The 21,440-nt window shown below is 46.3% G+C and overlaps 1 protein-coding gene across 2 annotated transcripts in view; it reads left to right on the plus strand.

The window, feature by feature from the left end:
- The window catches only part of SERPINE2 (serpin family E member 2), a 62,518-nt gene extending 43,531 nt beyond the window's left edge, over positions 1 to 18,987 (plus strand). For both annotated transcript variants that reach the window (XM_058703210.1, XM_058703200.1), the window contains exons 4-9: positions 2,330 to 2,527; positions 10,416 to 10,614; positions 12,239 to 12,339; positions 14,209 to 14,295; positions 16,861 to 16,944; positions 18,345 to 18,987. In XM_058703210.1, the coding sequence (XP_058559193.1) occupies positions 2,330 to 2,527; positions 10,416 to 10,614; positions 12,239 to 12,339; positions 14,209 to 14,295; positions 16,861 to 16,944; positions 18,345 to 18,382 (707 nt within the window). In that variant the 3' untranslated portion in view covers positions 18,383 to 18,987. The remainder of the gene's footprint in view (positions 1 to 2,329; positions 2,528 to 10,415; positions 10,615 to 12,238; positions 12,340 to 14,208; positions 14,296 to 16,860; positions 16,945 to 18,344) is intronic.
- Positions 18,988 to 21,440: the final 2,453 nt, after the last annotated feature.

The raw sequence follows: 21,440 nt of genomic DNA on the forward strand, positions 1-21,440 counted from the left end.
AATCAGAGGCTTTATTTACCATAATGACCACAAAAAGGGCTGAGGAGACTTCTTTAGACACGTATTGAGCACTGATCGTGTGCCGAACACAGAGCTAGGCTCGATTCTTTAAACAAAATTTATTTGTTGTTTCGAGAGTGAGAGAGAGCACGTGCAAGTGGGAGAGGGGCAGGGAGCGAGAGAATCCCACGCAGGCTCTGTATGGTCAGTGCAGAGCCCGACGCAGGGCCTGAACCCACAGACTGCGAGAACATGACCTGAGCCAGGGTCTGATTGTCCACCGACTGAGCCACCCGGGTGCCCTGAGCCAGGCTTGATGTTTCAAAAGTGAACGGCAGGGTCCTTGCTCTGGCGCACTTGGTGGTTCAGCTCGGGGAGAGAGACACGTTAAATTTGGCCGGCACAAAATACCTCGGGTATGGCAGCAGCGAGTGTTGAGCTTTATGGAAACTCCTGGGAGTCGGGGAGGAGGGTCAGAGGACATTTATTACAGGTAGAGAGGGAGCTGTGTCTTAAAGGCACAAAGGGGTTGGACTGGGTGATGTTCCCAGCAAAGGCAAGACACAGCCCTCACTGTCAGGAGCTCTAAGGTGCTTGCAGTGGCTGAAGCACAGAGCTCTAACTTCCTTCCCATAAGACGGAGGCCGCCCTTGCGTCGAATGATGGCCGTTCATGGCCTGTGTATCTTCCTTCAGGTCCTGACTTAGCGTTGGTGCCCCCTTGTGTAAGAAGGGAGTCGTGATGAGACTCACGGAGCCCTCTGGGCTCTGGGAAACCTCTGGGTGCGTGTCTTTACCACGACTTATCCAAACATTCGTTTATTGCACATCTGCATCTTCTTAAAAGGACTTAAAGCTCTCGGGACACCCGGGTGGCTCCGTTGGTTAAGCATCCGACTCTGGCTCAGGTCGTGATCTCGTGGTTCGTGAGTTCGAGCCCCTCATTGGGCTCTCTACTGTTGGCACAGAGCCTGCTTTGGATCCTCTGTCTCCCTCACTCTCTCCCCTCCCCCCAATAAATAAATAGACAGACAGACAGACAGACTTAAAGCTCTCTCTGCTGAATTAGACCTTCTTGCTTCTTCAGAAACTATTGATTTTACTCTCACCATTTAAAGAATTACAACTAGCATTTACATTACGGCACTATGTATTTTTTAAATATGCTAAGGCCAAAAGCTACAGTGAATTTCTGAACTAATTTTTCATCACTTTGGGTATCAGTGACCCCTCGTAAACACACAGCTGGATCTTCAGAGACGGAGCAAAAGGTACGTTAACAAAAACCCAAACCATCAAGTACAGATAGCACTCAGGAAGGATCCTCGTGGCCTCAAAGAATGTTCTGAAACTAGAACGGTCGTCTGCTCCTTCACTCCTAACACAATCAAGACGGATGGTCTTCTACATTTTGTGGAATGAATTTTCCCTCAAGACTGGGAGGCCTTCTAGAACAGACGCTATGTCCTTGCTTCTCTGTAATATTACACCTAGCTCAGTCCATAACTCATAAATGTAGACACTGATTTTTAGATCCAGCCCTTTTTTTCTTTTTTTAAATTTATTCATTTTTGAGAGAGTGTGAGCAGGGGAGGGGCAGAGAGAGAGGGAGAGAATTCCAAGTAGGCTCCAGTGCTGTCAGCGCAGAGCCCAACTTGGGGTTCGGACTCATGAACTGTGAGATCACGACCTGAGCCGAAGTCAGACGCTTAACTGACTGAGCCACCCAGGCGCCCCTCCAGCCCTTCTTTAAAGTAGCTGTGAGGCCTTGTGGTATCGGGGATTCCAAATGCCCATCATTTCTAAAACTTTAGGAGAAATTCAGCCTTTACCCTCAATAAGATCGCACAGGTCGAAGAGGTTGGTTTTTGACCGGCATTAAATCTACCCAGTGGTTCAGACAACAACTGCATATCTTGTGCCTATCTTGTGCCCATCGAAAACCCTCCTTGGCAGTCATTCACGCCAGTTATTAGCAAACATAGAGAAATTCATCGTTAATTAATCATTTAGGCGAGTAAAATTTTCTAAACCGTGTGGCTCATGGGGAATTCGTTATAAAAGAATTTCTTAAGGAAAAGTCTGGTAACCTCCAAATAAAGGATATTGAAAGTCTTTATGGATTCTCTGATTTTAGCCTTAACTGTTCGGCTTTCATTTTTAGCGAGAAGAACATGAGAAGGTACAAAAAGGGTGTTGTAAATAGTTCCTTTTTAAAGTCTTTTAAAAATTCCTTTGATTTTTCACTGTCCGTGATCCCACACTGCCTTTTGCCCTCAAATAGACTGCCAATCCTGAATTTTTCCCTTGCTTGTTCCGTGACTTCTCAGGTATGATCGACAATCTGCTCTCCCCAAATCTCATCGATGGTGCGCTCACCAGACTGGTCCTGGTTAATGCCGTGTATTTTAAGGGTTTGTGGAAATCGCGGTTCCAACCTGAGAACACAAAGAAACGCACGTTTGTGACAGCTGATGGGAAGTCCTACCAAGTGCCCATGCTGGCCCAGCTCTCCGTGTTCCGATGCGGTAAGTGTATGCTTGGCAGGGCCCTGAGAGTGCTTTCACTTAGTCCGAGAGCAAATCTGACTTTTATTTTTCTAAAAGGGTGGGAGAGAGGAGGGCAGGATGTTTTTAAAGTTCCTGGTAAGGTTTTGTATTATTTACAAGGGTTGTGTATGAATATATAATATACAGGCTCTTAGGTTGAACGTTCAGAAGACAGGTCACAAAATATGAGATGGGAAGAGGCATAAAGCGCATGAAAACGTTACAAAGTCATCACCATCTTACGTTACCAAATTAGAAATACAAGTAAAAATTAGATTTCTTTTCCACTTACCCGATTAGCAAAAATTGCAAAGATTGACAAAGCCCAGTGGTGGCTCTCCTGGAGGGGGGGGCAGGGGGGGAACGACACATGGGTGCCCTGGTCACTGTGGGCGGAAAGAGATGTGGGGCGGGGGACTTCCTAGAAGACCATGTTGCATTGAGGAACTTCTACTCTGAAGATAATCTCGCCTCAGCAAATAAATAAAAGCCAGATATGTACATATAGTGGAACGTACATGATAAAGAGCTTTACAGAAGTGGAAAGATGATACAATATGTTGCTGATTTCAGAAAACAAGTTCTAGTACAACAGATGTTGATTCATCACATTTACGTAAAATGCTTTCTATAGACCCATCCATCTGTAGAGACATGTCTTGCAGGATGTTCAATAAAATGTCAACAGTGGTAGTAGTTCAAGTGATTATTTTTCTTTATTTGAATTTGAAACTTTTTAAAACAAGCCTGTATCAGTTTTAATTTTTTTTTTAATGTTTGTTTATTTTGGAGAGAGAGAGAGAGAGAGAGAGAGCGAGCACATGAGTGGGGGAGGGGGAGAGAGAGAGAGGGAGACACAGAATCCGAAGCAGGCTCCAGGCTCCGAGCTGTCAGCTCAGAGCCCGGTGCGGGGCTCGAACCCACAAGCGGCGAGATCCCGACCTGAGCCGAAGTCAGAGGCTCCACCGACTGAGCCACCCAGGCGCTCAAGCCTGTATCAATTTTACAGTCAGGAAAACAATGACCGAGCCCTGCTGTCATTGCCACAGCACTGATAAATGAAGCCTGGTGATTATTTTCTAAGCCTGGTTTCATTGAAGCATTTGTGAGCCAATTTAAATTCATCTTTTTTCTCTGCAACTTAGCCTTTATGCCTCCGGTCCGTACCTGAACATGCGGGCCCCAGGTATCGCCTTTGCATACGCTCGCTTCAGGCACTGCTCAGTATTGTGCCAGCTGCGTAATTCTCTAAATTAAGGAATGACTTAGGTGAAGAAGGCAATAAATAAAGTCACTTTCCTTCTTATCATTCAGCTTCTAGGTAAAATTTTGGCATTCACTCAAATGTGTTTTTTTTTTTTAAAGATAATATGTATTTGAAAGCCCTGCAGAAAGATAATGTGCTCAGCAACTGAGAATAATAAAAGGCTCTTTTTTCCCAAAAGTCATTCCCTCCTTCCTGTCGGCCCCCCAGCCCTCCCTGCTCCCGGCTTGTGTTGCCAGGAAGACTTCATCGGAACACTAACATAGCTACCAACTCTTCTCTGAAGCAAAGCCATTTTCTTTTAGGTCAATCTTTATACACATTCTCTGTTCTAATGAAAAAAAAAAAGAGGGGGGGGCCTGGGTGGCTCAGTCGGTTAAACGTCCGACTCTTGGTTTCTGCTTAGTTCATGATCTTGCGATTTGTGAGATCGAGCCGCACATTGGGCTCTGCGTTGACGGTGTGGAGTCTGCTTGGGATTCTCATTCTCTCTCTCTCTCTCTCTCTCTCTCTCTCTCTCTTTCTGCCCCTACCCCGCTTGCTCTCTCTCAAAATAAATTAAAAAAGGAAAAGTGAAGGGCCTCAATTACTGTATATCTCTGTTGCTGGAAAATAAATGTCAGTAGTTAAAGGTTAAAACGCAAGGATCCTATAGACATTCCTATGAAACGCTACTGTGTTTGTGTTTGCGGGAGTGTAACGTGTTTTCTTGAGTATATAGTAGGTTCCTAGAGAGGGAGTTGCATATGCGAGTAGCTTTTCCATTAAGAACCGATTTGTCTAAGAGCACACGTGTGCACATTACAGAAAGCAGTGCGTAAATGTACTTTTCCTGTCAAAGACTGGAACGCTGTCGAACCAAGGTGAGTTGGCTGTCTTCTCTCCACCTTCCCGAGCACCCCCCCCCAGGAGGCTGCATGTGTGGGCTCCCTTGCCTCCCATCCAGTTGGCTCGCAGCTGAGGCGACTTGGGGCCTTGACTTCCCGGCCCTCCCTGCGGTCCCCGGGGCTCCTGCATCCCTTCAAGAGAGGTCTCGGCTCCTGTCAGCAGGTGTGCTCAGGAGGGCTTTCTCCCTGGGTCACCATGCTTCCCTCGCCCCTGCCAGCCTACGGCTGGTGATGGTGCCCCACTGTTTGTAGCACAAGGGACTGTGCTTAGCGGTTTCGCTGCACTCTGCCCATGCTTTAGAAGTGCTCCTGTGACCCAGCCTGGTGTCCTGCCTCCTTCCTGTCGGACCCTTACCGACCTGCCCTGAATTCAGGACAGAAGGTGGAAGTCAGCCTTCTCTCCACGGTTCTCGTTCCCTCACACCAAACCCTGGAAAACGGCTGCCATCCGTCTTGCCCCGCTCCCTGTGCCAAAGATGGGGCTGCTGTGGAGGAACCTGGGATTGGAACCTGGCTCCTGTCCTGGGCCCTGCCACGGCACAAGGATGGCCCTGTGTTGCCCTGGTTTCCCTCCTTGGCCAGCACGGTGGCTTTTTGCAGTACGACAGGGCAGATTTGTCTTGTGTCTTGTGGCATCTGATTAAAGCACAGCTGGTGTTTGTTTTCACAACCGCAGACCGCTTAGTTGGTCACCCACTTTCTGCCTGTCGTCAGTCTGGCCAGCACGACCGGCCAGTGCTCACACGTGGCGGTTGAGGCTGAGACAGGCCACCAGTGAGCTCAGAGGCCTTCCTGCCCACTCACGTGACCTCTGCAGCTACCTGTCACACGTGTGCTGGGCCTCACCAAGCCGCCTCGGTCACCTTGTGGAAGCGTTGCCATTCCAACCCTCTGTCTTCCTGACCTGCCCCCGACAAGATGCCATCAAGATCTCTGAGAAGATTCATTTAGTAACATTACGGAGACGGGGTGGAAACTAGGAGGGGGAAACCCTTCTGACTATGTCCCATAAAGTGTAAGCACTTTGAGATAGAAATTCTTCTAATTTAAAAGTCAAAAAAAGGCCTCGCAGTCTTTTTTTAAAGGAAGTATATTTCGTGCTCATTGCAAAATCTACAAATAAAACATAATGAGGCAGAAAGTAAATGTTCTCCTATAATCCCATTTCCCAGCATAAAAAACCCTATTAAGTGGTAGGTGTATTATTTGAGACCTTTTCTATGCATATACAAAATATGTCTATGAAACTTTTTTGCATATGGAGGATTACACTGTACTATGCTTCATACATTAGACAGTAAATCATGGAAAACTATGTGAATTCATGTGGATTTACTTGATCCTTTTATCAGCTGCAGAATATTCCATGGCGTAAATTCATTATAATATCCTATGGGTCGCCATTTACTTTTTTTTCCTGTAATAAACACCTCAGTGAGCATTCTTGTACTTAAATCTTTAGAACTGAGTCAGAATTTGTGAAGGTAATTTCTTCGGATAGGAATTGCTGAGTCAAAAGTTCTTACAAATTTTTGATTTTACGATTATGAATTTAGACATTAAAGACTTTATTTTGGAAAAAAAAAAGACCACAAAAACTTCCAAATATGTATGTATATATGTGTGGAGATTGTGTATGTATATATATATATATATATATATATATATATATATATATATTTCCAGCTTCTACTCCTACCTGCCTACCCACATTACCTCTCTACGTGGTTGTCTATTAAGTTTTAGTTCCATAGATGAATTATATTATTGCCCTCACCCATCTGGTTCTCCTGCCGTCTTCTTTAGCCCAACAAATGGCACCTGTACTCACCTAACTTGCTTAAACCACACCTTCTTCCCCATCAGCTCTCCCCAAACCCCCTTTGCATTTCAGCTAGAATATGGACCACTATGTGCAGTGGGTGTGGTTTTTGTTGTTTCCAAATGTACATTTCAGCTTCGACTGAAGTGTAGCTGAAACGGTTCCTCAAGAGCTCAGGAATCCGTAAAGCTACTTGTAGTAGAAGATAACTGGACGGGTTTTCATGTATAAAGTTTTCCTGATATTCAATATTTAAAATATTCCCTCTGAATTTAGAGGCCGAGAAGAGTTCTTAACGTTTTAGTGAGCCTAGTTACTTCCTCCTTTTGTAGGATTTAAAGAAGGGATCAGAGTACTTTAGGGACCTTTCCAGAAAATCTAGATCATCCCTAAAGTACCACTGACAGGATGTTCTAAATCTTCTCCGTGTTTCTAATACTTGGTCCTTTGCCTGTTACCTCTCATTAAAGGATTTGTTGATCCCTATTCATCCAAGAGAAAAGACTTGTCTTCCCTTTTCATCTATTTCCTCCTTTTTAGAAGGAATGAAACTGCTCCATTCACATTTTTATGTACTCCGGTATCATCCCCATTAAAGAACGCTCAGTCGACTTCCCAGATGTTAAGGAATGGAGAGCCTGGGCGAGACATTTTAATGGAAAGGTATCTGGGACAATGACAGGCTCCCTGCTGTGACGCAAGGCTCCCAAATACCCCTTCCTTGCTTGATTCACTCTGCCCTGGAGCTGTGTCCTCTGCAGCAGGTATGATGTCTCTTGGTGGACCAGTGCTGTGTTTTGACTGAACGATGACCGAACGGTCGAGAAGTACTTTGCGAAGCTGCTTCCATCAGCAGATGCAAGTTTTTACAACGTGCAAGCCTCTGTGCTGAGCACTGTGCTGTGTGTATTGTCTCGTCTAATTTTCCCCGCAACTCTGCAAGCCAGGCACTGTTATCCCATTTTACAGATAAAGACACTAAGACTTGGAGTTAAGCCACTTGCCCGAGTCCCAGAGCTAGTGTCTCCGAGTCAGGATCTGAACCCAGGTCCTAGAACTCCAGGTCTCGTGCGCTTAACCTCAGCCCTTGTCCTCTGTGGGCCGATGCTGAGAAAGCTGTCTTTTACTGATCAGGTGGAAGGCAAGATGTTATTTTTGTCCCCTGTCTCCTCAAGCCACGGAGCAAAGAAGAACGGAAGAGGTATGGCCAGGGGCATCCGAGCCAACGCTGTGCCATCGGCGCCTGCGATCAGAAGCAGAAGTGGGGCCAGGGAGAAATGAGTCATCAGGCAGATGTGCGCGACTGGGTACAAAGTGGTTAGTGGTTATTCGTATTACTGATCAGTTAATGACGTGTTCGGTGGCGACCGGATTCACTGCTGAAGGTGGCAGCTGTCTCCCGGCTCAAAAACACCCAGGCTCGTCACTTTTCATTATTCATGACCCCGCTGCCTCCCATCAGGACAGTAAACATGTCTAGAAGTGGTTAACGGCTGCCTCCAGGTCCTTATTTCATGCCCTGGAGCAACCATTTCCTAACCGCTTCCCAAGTCGTAGAATTTCTCAAACAGCTTTGCCAGGCAGGGGCTTCCTCTTGTCTTTGAAGATTAAAAGGCTCATTAGGAAGTGATGTTTGTCCTGACTCTCCCATTGATTTTCTGGTTTCTGCCCAGACCATCTTATTACACAAGGTAAAAGGAAAGTGAAAAAAATCTCCTCTTTGATTCTCAGGCATTCCCCAGACAGAACCGGGCTTGAGTGACAGTCCCCGCCTGTCCCAGCCAGCCAGGCCGCACAAGGTTGCCGAATGGCCCTCGGGCAAACGGAGCGGGACGGGGACCGGGTGTACCGAGCGCTCCACGAGTTGCCCCCAGCTTTCTTCCAGAGGGAGAAACTCAAATGTCATCCTGTCATGTCACGTATTCTAAGAACTTTGCTATTCTTTATCGTATTTTATGGCTAGAAGTGTTCGTTATGTAACGAAGACAAAGAAAGTTGGCTGTGTCTCTCGCCCCCCCGCCCCCCGACCTCCACCCGTGGAGAACTGGCTTATCCAAGATCCCTGTCTCACATGCAGTGACTGGCGGAGGTCGTCCCCAAAGAGAAGACAAGTGAAAATCATGAGAGAAGCTCGCGTCCTCTCTTTTTCTTAAACACGTTGTCCTTCTAGGTCATTTAGAGAAGGGGGAGGAGGTAGAGAGAGCCAGCGTTCAATGGGCACCCACCACAGACCACGTCCTGTCACGCACCTTACATATTTTTCCTCATTTAACCGTCACGGCGACCCTGTGAGGTACACACTTTTAATATCCGTGGTATCTCCGTTCTCCATACCGAGAGGCACACAGAGGTTAAGTGCCTCACCAAGGTCACCGCGTTCTTAAAAAGGCTGAAGTGTTTAGTAAAACATGTCTGAAATCTGCCAGAAATCTAGAAATGCTGGCTTTCCGTTCACCTAGTTAATTTTTATAACTGGCATCACATGCCTAATGGGAAGTTTTCCCGGGATCCTATGGCATGCTGTGTGGAATATTCTTTCCCGGGGAGGCCGTGGCCTCTCTGGACCGTGTACCCGCTGAGCTGGGCTTCCAGCTGGCACCCTTCATGGGTGCGCTTTCTTTTTTAAAAGCTTTTTTTTTTTTTTTTCAAGTTTATTTATTTTGACAGCATGCAAGCAGGACAGGGCAGAGAGAGAGAGAGAGAGAGAGAGAGAGAGAGAATCCTAAGCAGGCTCTCAGCTGACAGCACAGAGCCCGATACAGGGCTTGAACTCACACACCACGAGATCATGACCTGAGCTGAAATCAGATGCTGAACCGACTGACCCCTCCCGGGTGCCCTGTGAATGTGCTTTCATCAGCTCCAACCGGTCCGCACACAGTTGTGCTGATCAGTTGCTGAATATTTTGAATATTTCACATGAGATGAGAGGGTTCTAGGATCAAATTCGCTTGGGAAACCTGCGGAAAGCCAAACAGCTTTCTTTCCTTCAGAATGACTCGGAGCCTTTACGGTACTGGCGTCTATTATGAATCCGTAGGAAGAGTCGATTCAGTGGCGTGTGGAATCTGTCTACTGAGCGTCCCGCAGGATGGGTGCTCTGTAGACCAACATTTTGAGAAGCGCTGGTCTAAATCGCTCTCGGGCTTTTATTTGTGAGTACAAATACCATAAGGTATCGAAAAGCCGTAAGGACAATGACCAGAATGGGTGAAGAGTGAATAGGGAGTCGCGTTAGTGAACTACAAAGGTCATTGTTGGCATGAGACATACTGAGCCTGAGTCCTGGGGCTCCACTGCTTACTTAGCCCACGTGTCCCTTGGCAAGATAATTTCTGTAAGCGCAGCCCCCGGGTGTAAAACGGGACTGCATGCCCTACCTCGGGGCACGCTGTAGATTGTAAATGTGTTGGGGTGGTTGGGGGTTGGCGTGGGTTGGGTTGGGTTGGGGTGGTTGGTGTGGCTCCTACACAATGGAACCGTTCATCCCTTTCTCCTTCCTCTTCACATGCTCACGTAGGCTCAGCCAAAAGAACCGTTCTCAGGCAGCCCAAATTCATTCTCTTACTCACATGATAGGGGTCAGCTTCTTGCAAAGTACTGTATTCTAAGCGCCTCATGATCCAGTTAAATTCCACTCAACAGAATTTTTGGTGACGCCCCAAAGCATTCTGTTAAGACAGATCTCAACTGAAGAAAGGGAATTATTTACCAGGAGAAAGAAGAAATAATGGTCCTTATCTTTGTCTTTCTAAGGAAACTATATTTGGAAAAGAGAAGTTTCCAAACTGAACCGCTCTCTGCCCCCTGAGGCCACCCACGTGATCAGCACTCGCTCCTGCCCCTCTCAGAAGTCATCAGGGGATGCACTGAACCTGCCTCTGATTTCTTTAGGGTCTACAAGCACCCCCAACGATTTATGGTACAACTTCATTGAACTGCCCTACCACGGGGAAAGCATCAGCATGCTGATTGCGCTGCCCACGGAGAGCTCCACCCCGCTGACGGCCATCATCCCTCACATCAGCACCAAGACCATAGACAGCTGGATGAGCACGATGGTGCCCAAGAGGGTGCAGGTCATCTTGCCCAAGTAAGAGCGCTCGGTCCCTGGTGGCAGTTGCGTCAGGTGCCAGACAACGTGGGGCTAAGACATGGCGCGTCGTGAGGCCTGATTTATTTTGCAGAAATTGCCTGGAGAGAGTACAAGGGTCTGCTTTTGGAGAAGCTTTTTGCCTTTCTTTCTTCTTCTTTTTTTTTTTTTTTTTTTTCCAATCCCTGTGCCTCTCATACGGCAGGATAACGACAGTGGGGAAGAAAAGAAGGCAGCCTGACTTCTGACCTCAAGCTCCGTATGCCATTTTGAGAGCTTTTAACATATTTAGTTTTGTCCCCAAGACCGAAAAATACGTGTATAACGGCACGGTAAAGGTTCGTAGCGTTTTGATGAGGAGTTTCATGTTAGTCTTCTTAAGTTTTAGCTGGAAGCTTCTGAAGGCCAAGGTCCGAAAGCTAGGTGGTAAGGGAGTATTTTGAAACCATTCAGGCAGAATTCTTATATTAGCATCTATGGTAGTTTTTTTTTTATTATTATACCTTGAAAATGTAATATTGGTGGAATTTGAACTGTTATGACTTGAAAGCAAGGGAAAAGTCATCCTAAATTCTGCCCAAATCCTGAATTTCTGTCGCTCCGAGAATGCTTTACCCAGACCCATGAAAGAGGCAGCGAACGTCCCCTGACTGTGATTGTGCCACCAGTGTCCAGGGCTTTTAAGCACCCACGTCTCGGGGTGGTGAAGCTACCTTCCAGTTCTAAAAGCTTTTACTTCTCTAGTCACTGAGTTAAGTAATCAGAGAAGCCCATTCATAGTAAGTATTAGCCATCCTCCCAGGAGTGTGTGCGTGTGTACGTGTGTGAAATGAGCCTTCATGTCGGCAGTGCTTGATGTAAATGAATAAGATGGTGGGTGTACATTACAGAATGACGTAATAGGTAAAGCACAACGATAATGGTAAATTATCATTAGAGTCCATCTGCCCACCTACCCTTTGCTCTTCCCCCAGATGGGATAAAACCCGGTAAAACATCCTCTGACGATAGGTGTACTAACTGACATTTACATATGTACGGCTGGAAGGCCAGATAGATCGCAAGTATCCAAGAAACCCAAGGTTACGCCCCAACACCCGTAGCATACGTTCTCACCTATTCCTAATGTTTGTTCCAGTCTTAACGGTAAGATGCTTTCATAATCTCAACAAGAGTGAGCAGGAATGTGTCTCCTCTCTTTTGACCAATCCCGCTAAGGACGGTGGTTCTTACAGCAGCCATGATGATGGCTCTTCGGTTGGCAATGGGGGAAAAGTGGAGATATTCGGGGGGGTATTCCAGATACACCCCCCCCCCATCAGCATAAGGGAGGGTGCTTCAGCAGATCTGCCTAGGTACCGGAATGGGGAAGCCCGTCGCACACGAGGGGGTGACCACCCCCTTTTCTGTCACTGTGTCCTCATTTTGCTAGCAAAGTGCTCGAGAGATGACTTGTCCTCTAACTTAAATCTTGGAAGTACAACTTCAGACACAGTTTAGACTGGTGTTCAGAGCATACTTACAAAGGAATCGCTTTGTCAACGTCTCCCCACCGGCGCGGGTTCTACCCTCTTACGTCATTTACGGTATAAAGATTTCCCCCTATTTTCTCCTTTCCTGCTAGGTTCACGGCGGTAGCACAAACAGATCTGAAGGAGCCGCTGAAAGTGCTCGGCATCACCGAGATGTTTGATCCATCAAAAGCAAATTTTTCGAAAATAACAAGTATGTTCGATTTAAACCCCATTCTGAAACTTGAAGACTGTTACAAACTGGGTCTCTGATTCGTTCAGAAAGAAAAGGTCAAAATTAGGAGTGTGTTGCCCTGAAACCCTCCCAGATTTTTCACCAAATGATGCTGCTCATCCTCCGTCACTTAGATCAGCATAAATCACCTGTCCCCACGTTTCACGTGCACGTTTCAGGTGAAGCCCGAGTGAGTTGACACCGTTAAACAAGCACTTCATGTATTGTCTTCATTACTTAAAAATTTAGCACTTGGTTAGATAGTAGTCTTTCTCTTCCAAATGCAAACGATTCCCCGGCGTTTGCAAAAATCAAGGTTTTTGAACTCTCAGATACTTGCTTCCATCAAACAATAACAGGCATGCACCATATCCAGGTGTGTTAATGCCCATTAATCCGAGATCATGTGAATTCAAAGGGTCTGATGAGAAGCTTTCTTTGCCAGAGCATCTAGGACACAGCTGGTGTCGTATCACCTCGGTTGCCAATATATGCACCTTTTCCCAGAGTGATATTCAATAGTCGGTTCTTGGTCTTTTTAATTTGGAGCACAGCAGCCTCCTTCCAGAGAAAAGTCACGGCTTAAACATTATTTGTGCTCCTTTCCTGTTTTCCCCCTCGACAAGCTCATTACCAATCTCGATGGCCTGCAGGCGAGCACCTGTGTACCCGTCCTAGGGCTCCATCCACACTGTGTCCCTGGCGAACTTGCAGCCACAGGGATATTTTGACGCTCTTTTGTCCTCGGGCATCCAGACTCTGGCCCCCGGTCCAGCAGCATGAGCTTCACCTGGGAGCTCGTTTCAAGGGCACAATCTTGGGTCTCACCCAGAGCTCCTGAATCAGAATCATTTTAACAGGATTCCTCAGCCCAGTGAAGTTAGCCTTGTTTCATTGTTTTCCCCTTCGGGGTTCTCTTCTGTGGTCTACATACCACGTAGTGGCCATGGGAGTTCGCGGGTGCTCGAAGGAGGACCAGGTGCCTGAAGTTCCCCTGAGGTGTGATGTTTAACTCGCAGGCGACATGCGCCCTGCAGATGTCCCCCTCTCATTCCCCATCGGCCATATTAGAGCCCAGCATCCGTGCAGGTGAAAACCAGGGGACACAGAAAGCACTTTTTCCCTTTGCATCCAGACCCATGTCCCACCAAGGCTAGCATTAACTTCCGTTCGTGTTCTCCTCGAATGCTACGGCCAGTGGGTATCGCTGGAGCGATAAGAATCTGCTGAGAAGGAAAGTTAATTCACTAGAAGGTTCTAGAGGCACAGTTGCAGTTCTGAGTCGGGTTCCAAACCCTTCTTACCCTCCACACTCTTCTCACTGATATGGCCATGAGATGAGTGGCTTTTGTGGTGAAGAGCGAGCACTTACTCTGCCAGTAACCAGCCGTAAGACTTGAGGACAGATTTCTTAACACTCTGGGCTTCAGTTTCCCCATCTGTAAATCCCCTCTGCAATCTTCCCTGGATCTGACATTCTGTACTGAAAAATAATATTGTTGCCTCGTTTCTTCTGGAAAACTGGACTTCCTTTTTTAAAGCTCTGCTCTTTTTATTTATGTTTTACACAATCCTTAGCGATCAGAGTTGAATTGACAGAGGCACTAACACATCCAGGGAAGGGGAGTCCCTCCTCCTAAGCGAAACCACAGTTCGCTTGGCAGAGATTGAAACTCACTGCAGGTCGATAGTCATCCCACAATCTCCAGTCACCAGACCGGAAGAGGTCACTTCTCCTGACACCTTTTAAGAACTGGAAGTTGCCATGGATTTGAAGTCGCTTCCGCAGCCAAACCGATGGCCCGCATATCAAATAAATGCTGTTTTTGTTTCATTTTCCGGAAACAGGGTCAGAAAACCTTCACGTCTCTCAAATCTTGCAAAAAGCAAAAATTGAAGTCAGTGAAGACGGAACGAAAGCTTCAGCAGCAACAAGTAAGAACTGGGTCGTGAGCCAGGACCGGCTGGGGTGCAGGGGGAGGGAGCGTGCTGTGGTCCGCCCATCAACGGAGCAGATACGGAGCAAACCCTGTTTTCATCCGGGCACCGTGGGTTGCCCCCCAGGTGACAGTGGTGAATTTAGACAGGTTAAGGACCTGCACCCTCAAAGCTCAGAGTCTGTTTCGTAAAGGAAAGCCCTTCGGTGCAAGCAATTCCTCCGGGACAAGAGTCCACAAGCTTTTTCGGTAAAGAGCTAGGTAGTGTGTGTTTTCTGCCTCGTGGGCGGTCCTGTCTCCGCCACAACTTCTCAACGCTGCCATTGTGGTGTGAAGGCAGGACAGAGGATACAAGCCCATGGGCGCGGCTGTGTTCCTGTAAAGCTTTATGTATTTATAAAGGCAGGATCCGACTCCTCAGACCTGGCCTGGGGACAATGGTTTGCCGACCCCTGCCCTTGGGAAGCTTAAAGCAGATGCTGGCTTCTTCTTGGCAGGAAAACCCAATCATCATATTGAAACATAAAATAATAGCCACTCGCCATGGGAAATAGGCAGCCAAGTGGATCCAGGACAAAGTGAAGAATTATCAAGCAGCTGTTGAATTCCCAGGACGGCTGTGCAGCCTCCTCTGATAATTAGAACATTCACATCTGCTTTCTCCTCGTGGTTTATATGATGAAGGAGAAAATAGAGCGATCTTAGGTTGGTTTCTGTACCCCCTCATTATCCATCTGAGATGGGGTAAACAGATCTGGCCAAACTCTGCAAACTCGTAAAGTGAATATCCTAGTAGGCTTGTAACTGGGTCACATATTTCTGGTCGTTAAAAGGTACCGTTTATGCTCCGAATAGACACTTTATGGCCTTTCTAGAATAAACACTTAATTTGTAATCCTTTAAAATAGCATTAAAAACAAAGACCTAGAATAACAGCACTTAGAATTCTCAAGATGCCTTTTGTCTCTTCTGGGTGATGATAAGTGAGAACCGAATGCTGCCCGTTATTGGCCAGTTTTGCCAATTAGCGTAACTATCAGGACTGGCTATGTTAATTTGCACGGCCCCGTGCAAAATGTGAATATGGAGCCCTTACTGAAAACTTACTAAGAATTTCAAGACGGGGCAGCAGAGCCCTGACCCGAGTGTGGGGTTCTCGCGAGTGTGACTGGGCCGGTCACACGCCCAGGAGGCCAGCCCTGCTGGGTCGGTCAGCAGGGCTGCTATAGCAAGGGGCCACAGACTGGGGGGGCTTAAGCAGCAGAAGTTTATGTCTGACAGTTCTGGAGGCCAGAAGCCCAAGGTCAAGGGCTGCTTTCTGCCTGTGTCCTCACGTGGCCTTTTATCTTACACGCACATCCCTCCTGTCTCCCTGTCTTCTTATGAGGACACCAGCGCCATTGGACTTGGGCCCCGCCTTCATGACCTCATTCAGATTTCAATACGTTGGGAGTTAGGGCTTCAACATATGGATTTCGAGGGGATACGGTTCAGTCCAGAAGACCTGCTAACCGGCTAACCGTTGACTGCTTTTCAGTCACCCTGGGTTGGGGGATTTTCCCCAACATAAGTGGAAATGTTTCCTTTGTGACATTAAGCCCAAGCCATTAGCGCTTTGTGGGGTTTGAGGAAGGGAACCGGGCCATCGCGGAAAAAGCAGTGCCGTGATGCCCAGCACCTGCCCTCCTGCGAGGCCTTCAGACAAGCTTATTAAACCCAGGCCACGGGGCACCTGGGTGGCTCAGTCAGTTAAGCGTCCAGCTCTAGATCTCAGCTCGGTTCGTGAGATCAAGCCCCGCATCAGGCTCTGCGCCGACAGTGTGGAGTCCGCTCGGGATTCTCTCTCTCCCCTGCTCTGTCCCTCCCCTCGTCACACTGCACTCGCTCTCTCTCTGAAAATAAATAAGTAAACGTTAAAAAACAAAAAAACTGAAGCCGCCATGGGTAAGTTTGGCAGAGTAAGCATGACTGGGACTCTGGGCCTAAAACGGTTTGCTGTCTAAGTCCAGCGTCTACACCCGACGGGTTGAACAGCAACACGAGGTCGCAGGTCCCAGATGAGTGAGTGGTCTCCGTTACCACGCAAAGGAGAACTACCGAAGGAGAAGTCACAGACAAAACGGTGGAACGCTAAGCTGGGCCTGGGTGTACAGAAGGGATTTGGCTGAGCTAAGAGGACCAGTGGCCTTCATCAGCAAGGCAGATGGTATGAATACAAAACAGCTAATAATAACAGTGAATATGCATTAGGTGTCGTTCAGTGGCAGGCACTGTTCTAAGAGCTTATAATGGTCTTTATGCCACTTAATCCTCGTAAAAAGCCTACGGAGTAAGTACATTTGTTAAGGACGATGGTACTTGTGTAGACTGAATGAGACACCCAAGTGTAAAGGGCCTGGGCCATGGTAGGTGTTCCGTAAATGGTGACCGTTGGGCCTGTTCTAACCTGGCCAGCCCAAGGGACGGGAACTGTGTCCCCGAACTCCAGCATGGAAGATCCAGCCAGCCTGCTGCCCTGCTGGCCTCACGCTGGGTGTAACACATTTTCTCTCTCTTCCCGTAGCTGCGATTCTAATTGCAAGGTCGTCACCTCCCTGGTTCATAGTAGACAGACCCTTTCTATTTTTCATCCGACATAATCCCACAGGTAAGTGATTCTTCCCTTCTGTTGCTCACTGGCTGTTAAAATTCAGAACGGTCCCCAGAATCCTAGTGAAATCCAACCTTGCTGCTCTAATTCCACTCCCTTGTGTTATGCAAACACTGAAGAATAGAACCGCCCACCGTAAAGAGATAAGAAAATCCAGGCCGTGTTTACAGAGTGTGATGGAATCTTGTGAAGGCTGATTTTAGATTCGTTGGTTGGTTTGTTTTTAACATAGAGCTCTGCAGCCCTTTTGGGGGTTTCTGATGTCTTTTGATTTTTTGGTCCATATTCTGATAAATGTAGTAGTTCAGTTTTATAAGAAACCACACGTCGTCAACCTCTGTGAGCCCTCTCTGTTGTTCCGGCCTGAGGATTGTTAATTCGATAAATCTTGGCTTTGTAAGTCACAGGCTCAGAGTTGGCTCTGTGCTTTAGCTTTTGTCTTGAAACTGTGGGTAACAATAGTGCTTACCTCTTAGTACAATTATGAGGATTAAGTAAAGGGGGCACCCGGGTGGCTCAGCTGGTTAAGCGTCTAACTCAATTTCGACTCAGGGCATGATCTCACAGTTTCTGAGTTCAAGCCCCACATTGGTCTCTGCATAGGCTGTGTGTGGAGCCTACTTGGGATTCTCTCTTGCCCTCTCTCTCTGCCCCTCCCGAACTTGTGCTTTCTCCCTTTCTCCTCTCTTTCTCTCTCTCTCTCTCTCTCTCACTCTCAAGCTTTAAAAAGAAAGGAGAAGATTATCTTTGTGGAGAGGTTGGCTTCATGTTCGTTCAGAGTAGAAACAAGTACATTTCTGCATTTACCCCTTTTTTAATCAGTAACACAAGATAGTTCCTTATCCTTTTGTCTCCGTGCATCTTTAATGTCATAATTAGTGTTCTCCTGAACCAAAGTCCAATATGGGAGCCTCTAGCCACACGTGGCTATTTAACTTTTAATTAATTAAAATGAATTATCTTTTAGGGGCATCTGGGTGGCTCAGTTGGTTGGGCGTCTGACTTTGGCTTAGGTCATGATCTCCTGTTCATGGGTTCGAGCCCTGCATCGGGCTCTGTGCTGACAACTCAGAGCCTGGAGCCTGCTTTGGATCCTGTGTCTTCCTCTCTGTCTGCCCCTCCCCTGCTCATACTCTGTCTCTGTCTCTCTCAAAAATGTATACAAAAAAGAAACATAGATTAAAATTCAGTTTCTTAGCTAAGCCATATTTCAAGGGCTCAATAGCCACTGTGACTAGTAGCTACCATATCGGACAATGAAACTATAGACCATTTCCATCACTGCAGAAAGTTGTGTTGGACAGCTCTAGGGACTATCCCTTATTTTACACGCCTTCTATCTTATTTTATGAAATGGTTTTTATAGAGTCACGCTCTGTTTCCTCTTAATTCTATAGGTGCTGTCTTATTCATGGGGCAGATAAACCAACCGTGAAGAGTATACAGAAGAAACCATGCAAAAGCAAAGACTACTTTGTGACGAAGAAAACTCCTTTCCTACATCTTTCATAGTTCTGTTAAATATTTTTGTACATTTCTTCCTTTTTCAAAACTAGTTCTTAGGAACAGAGACTCAATGATGCAAGCATTTTTGTCCCGGGATATATATCAAAGGGAAAAAGGGGCAGGATGGCTGGAACACTGTACTGACAAATGAATAGAAAGGCTTCAAAATGTCTAAAAAACGCTTTGAACTACTGAGCAGGTACCTAGGCTAACCCTCCCGAGTATTTACTGTCCAGTTCAGGAGTTTTGTTTTGTTTACACGTGTGGCATTTCAGAAGAAATGTAATCAGTGTGATGGGGGAAAAAAAACCCACAACACATTTTATGGTGGCTTTTACTTTTTTATGAAAAAATATATATATTATCGGCCTTTTTAATTCTTTTGTTTTGGTCCCATCCAAAGTCTTGATAGTAAGCATTATTTTGGGGGTAGAAATAGTGAAATCTCTAGCCTCTTTGTGTTGTTGTTGTTGTTGTTGTTGTTGTTGTTTTATATAATGCATGTATTCACTAAAATAAAGTTTAAAAAACTAACGTCTTGCTAGACAAGGTTTGCTCTTGTGCAGTGTGCCTGTCACTACTGGTCTGTACTCTCTGGATTTGCATTTTTGTATTTTGTACAAAGTAAAAATAAAGTGTTATGAGTAGTAAAAAAAAAAAAATGCCGTTTCTCTGTTATTGAAAATACAACAAAAGAAACAGAGCCTTTTAAAAGTACTTAAACCTCTTCTAAACCTTTGCACTCAGGCAAACGGCAGAAAACCAAAGCCCCTGGCCTTCTCCTACTCCTTTCCTCTAACGCCAGACACTGTTCCCTGCTTCACTACCCGTCCGTGCCTGAGTCCCCGCAGGGGAGTAAGTATGAAGGCAGTCCCAGCCCTGGTCTCAGTGCTGGCTCCCTCGGGGGCGTGTCCCCAGCGTTCAAGGTAAAGACCGGTTTTGTAGCAAGTGTGCAAAGAAGACGCCCGGTGCCGACATCCTTGGGAACTGAGTGAGGGGTGCATGTTTCACTTCTGGTGATGGGCTGGAGGGTCTGTTTTCTAAAATGGCAAGATGTATTTTTGTCTTTTGTTTTTGGAGAACTCATCACGTTTCTAAAATCAGAATGGTTTAAAATATGTATCTAGACTTAAAAACATTTTTTCCTTTTTTTTTTTTTTTTTTAAACCCGTGAGCTCTACTCATCTCTCTTTTGAGAGAGAGAGAGAGAGAGAGAGAGAGAGAACCTTGAACAGGCTCCACACCCAGCGTGGAGCCCAACGCGGGGCTTGATCTCGAGATCGTGACCTGAGCCAAGAGCAGGAGTCAGTTGCTCAACGGACTGAGCCGCCCAGGTGCCCATCATCATTCTTTATGCATCAAAACTGCACATTCAGCACTCCAACAATTTGTCACTCTTATTTGTCACGTCGGCTGAGCTTTGCTGTTTGCAACTATTTAAGTACTTTAAGTATGGATATTTTGGTTAGCCAAGAGAGGAAGGAAAGGTTGGGGGGACTGCTTTCCTTATTTAAGAGTAAATTTATTTTGAACTGTTGACACAGATTGTACCCTAGCAAACATGCTAGTGTGTTAATGCCTTTGAGAGCCCGTTTTACTTCTCCAGTTTCCTCGTCCCGTTCTGTTACGCTATTTTGAGTAGTTGAAGATAGGAATAGTTTTAGCAGAAATCCAAGAGTTACATACACTCCATTTATTCATTTGGGCACCTCCTGGGTGCGAGGTACTAAGGGGTACAGAGATAAATGTGTCCTCTCCCTGATAAGCCATCGTGGAAGGGAGAGCGTGACTCCTACTAGGTCAAGTTCCTCATTGGTGCAACTGTACTTACAAGATACACAAATAGGACCGGGTGGACATTAGTCCATGAGAGAAGTATAAAAGTAGCTGCAGGACCCAGACTGGATCCCTGGCTCTTGGGTCCAGGAGTACTCGTTCCAGAAAGGACCGGGAGAGTTTGCTTTCCGAATACCGGCTGGTAGAGTGGCCCTGTTAGGTGTTACAGATAGGCTGCTCCCCCAAAATAGAAATTGGTCACATTTCACTGGGCATATTCAATTTCAAAGTATCCGGTCCCATTTCTGAATGCCTCTTCAGTGTATGAGATGGTAAAGTTTCAAATTTATGATACAGAACTTGGGAAAATCTCATGGAAAAGTCATAATGTCAAGGTTCCTAGACAATATTTCTTCTCTCTTTTTCACTTGGTTTTACCACCTTACTCATCATTAGCCCTTTCTCACCAGTCAGCACCCAGTTTCTGACTCTAGCAGCCTCTAGAACGGTTTATAATCTCTGGACTGGGGAAAAAGTTCTTCTCAAGTTATTACTTTTCTATAAATCAACTTGTATCTTTTGATACACTTCAGTCAATGAGTCTATAGGCCCTGTCTTCAAAAAGATAAAATCTATGAAAACTCCTTTATTTGACGAAAACTGGAATAAATTTAAGATACGGAGATTACCACAAAAAATTGCAGACCTATCACAAAAGATCACGTTTGCTGTGATATTGATTTATCATAAGAGATGTGTATTTGGTTTTCATGCCCATTTCTGGCACAGAACTTCCAAACCCTTGCAATTTACAAAGTGATATAAAGCTACAAAGGTGTCTTTTGCTATGTTAATAAGGTAACTTTGGGCCAAACTAGGAAAGCACCCAGAGGGCCTGGGTCCTGGGAGGGAGCTCTTGGGGTTACAAGGCATCTAGCTAATTCTAAGCCCTAACCTACACAAAGTGTATATTTCCACAGAAGGCAGACCTTCAGGAATCTGGACTGCCAGCCAGGACTAGATCAGGTGGGTTGGCCGAGGTATAAAGAGACACCTGGGAGCCTTGAGGGCTGCAGGATGAAGGCTGGTTGCTAGGAGACCCAAACAGATTGGAGGGCTGACACTTTCAGCCCCACCCCAATGGCCTCTGGGGAGGGGAGAAGGGCTGGAGGTTGAATCAAATGGCCAATGGCCAAATGATTTAATTAAAT

The sequence above is a fragment of the Neofelis nebulosa genome, chromosome 2, assembly GCF_028018385.1.
Source record: "Neofelis nebulosa isolate mNeoNeb1 chromosome 2, mNeoNeb1.pri, whole genome shotgun sequence".
Classification (NCBI taxonomy): Eukaryota; Metazoa; Chordata; class Mammalia; order Carnivora; family Felidae; genus Neofelis; species Neofelis nebulosa.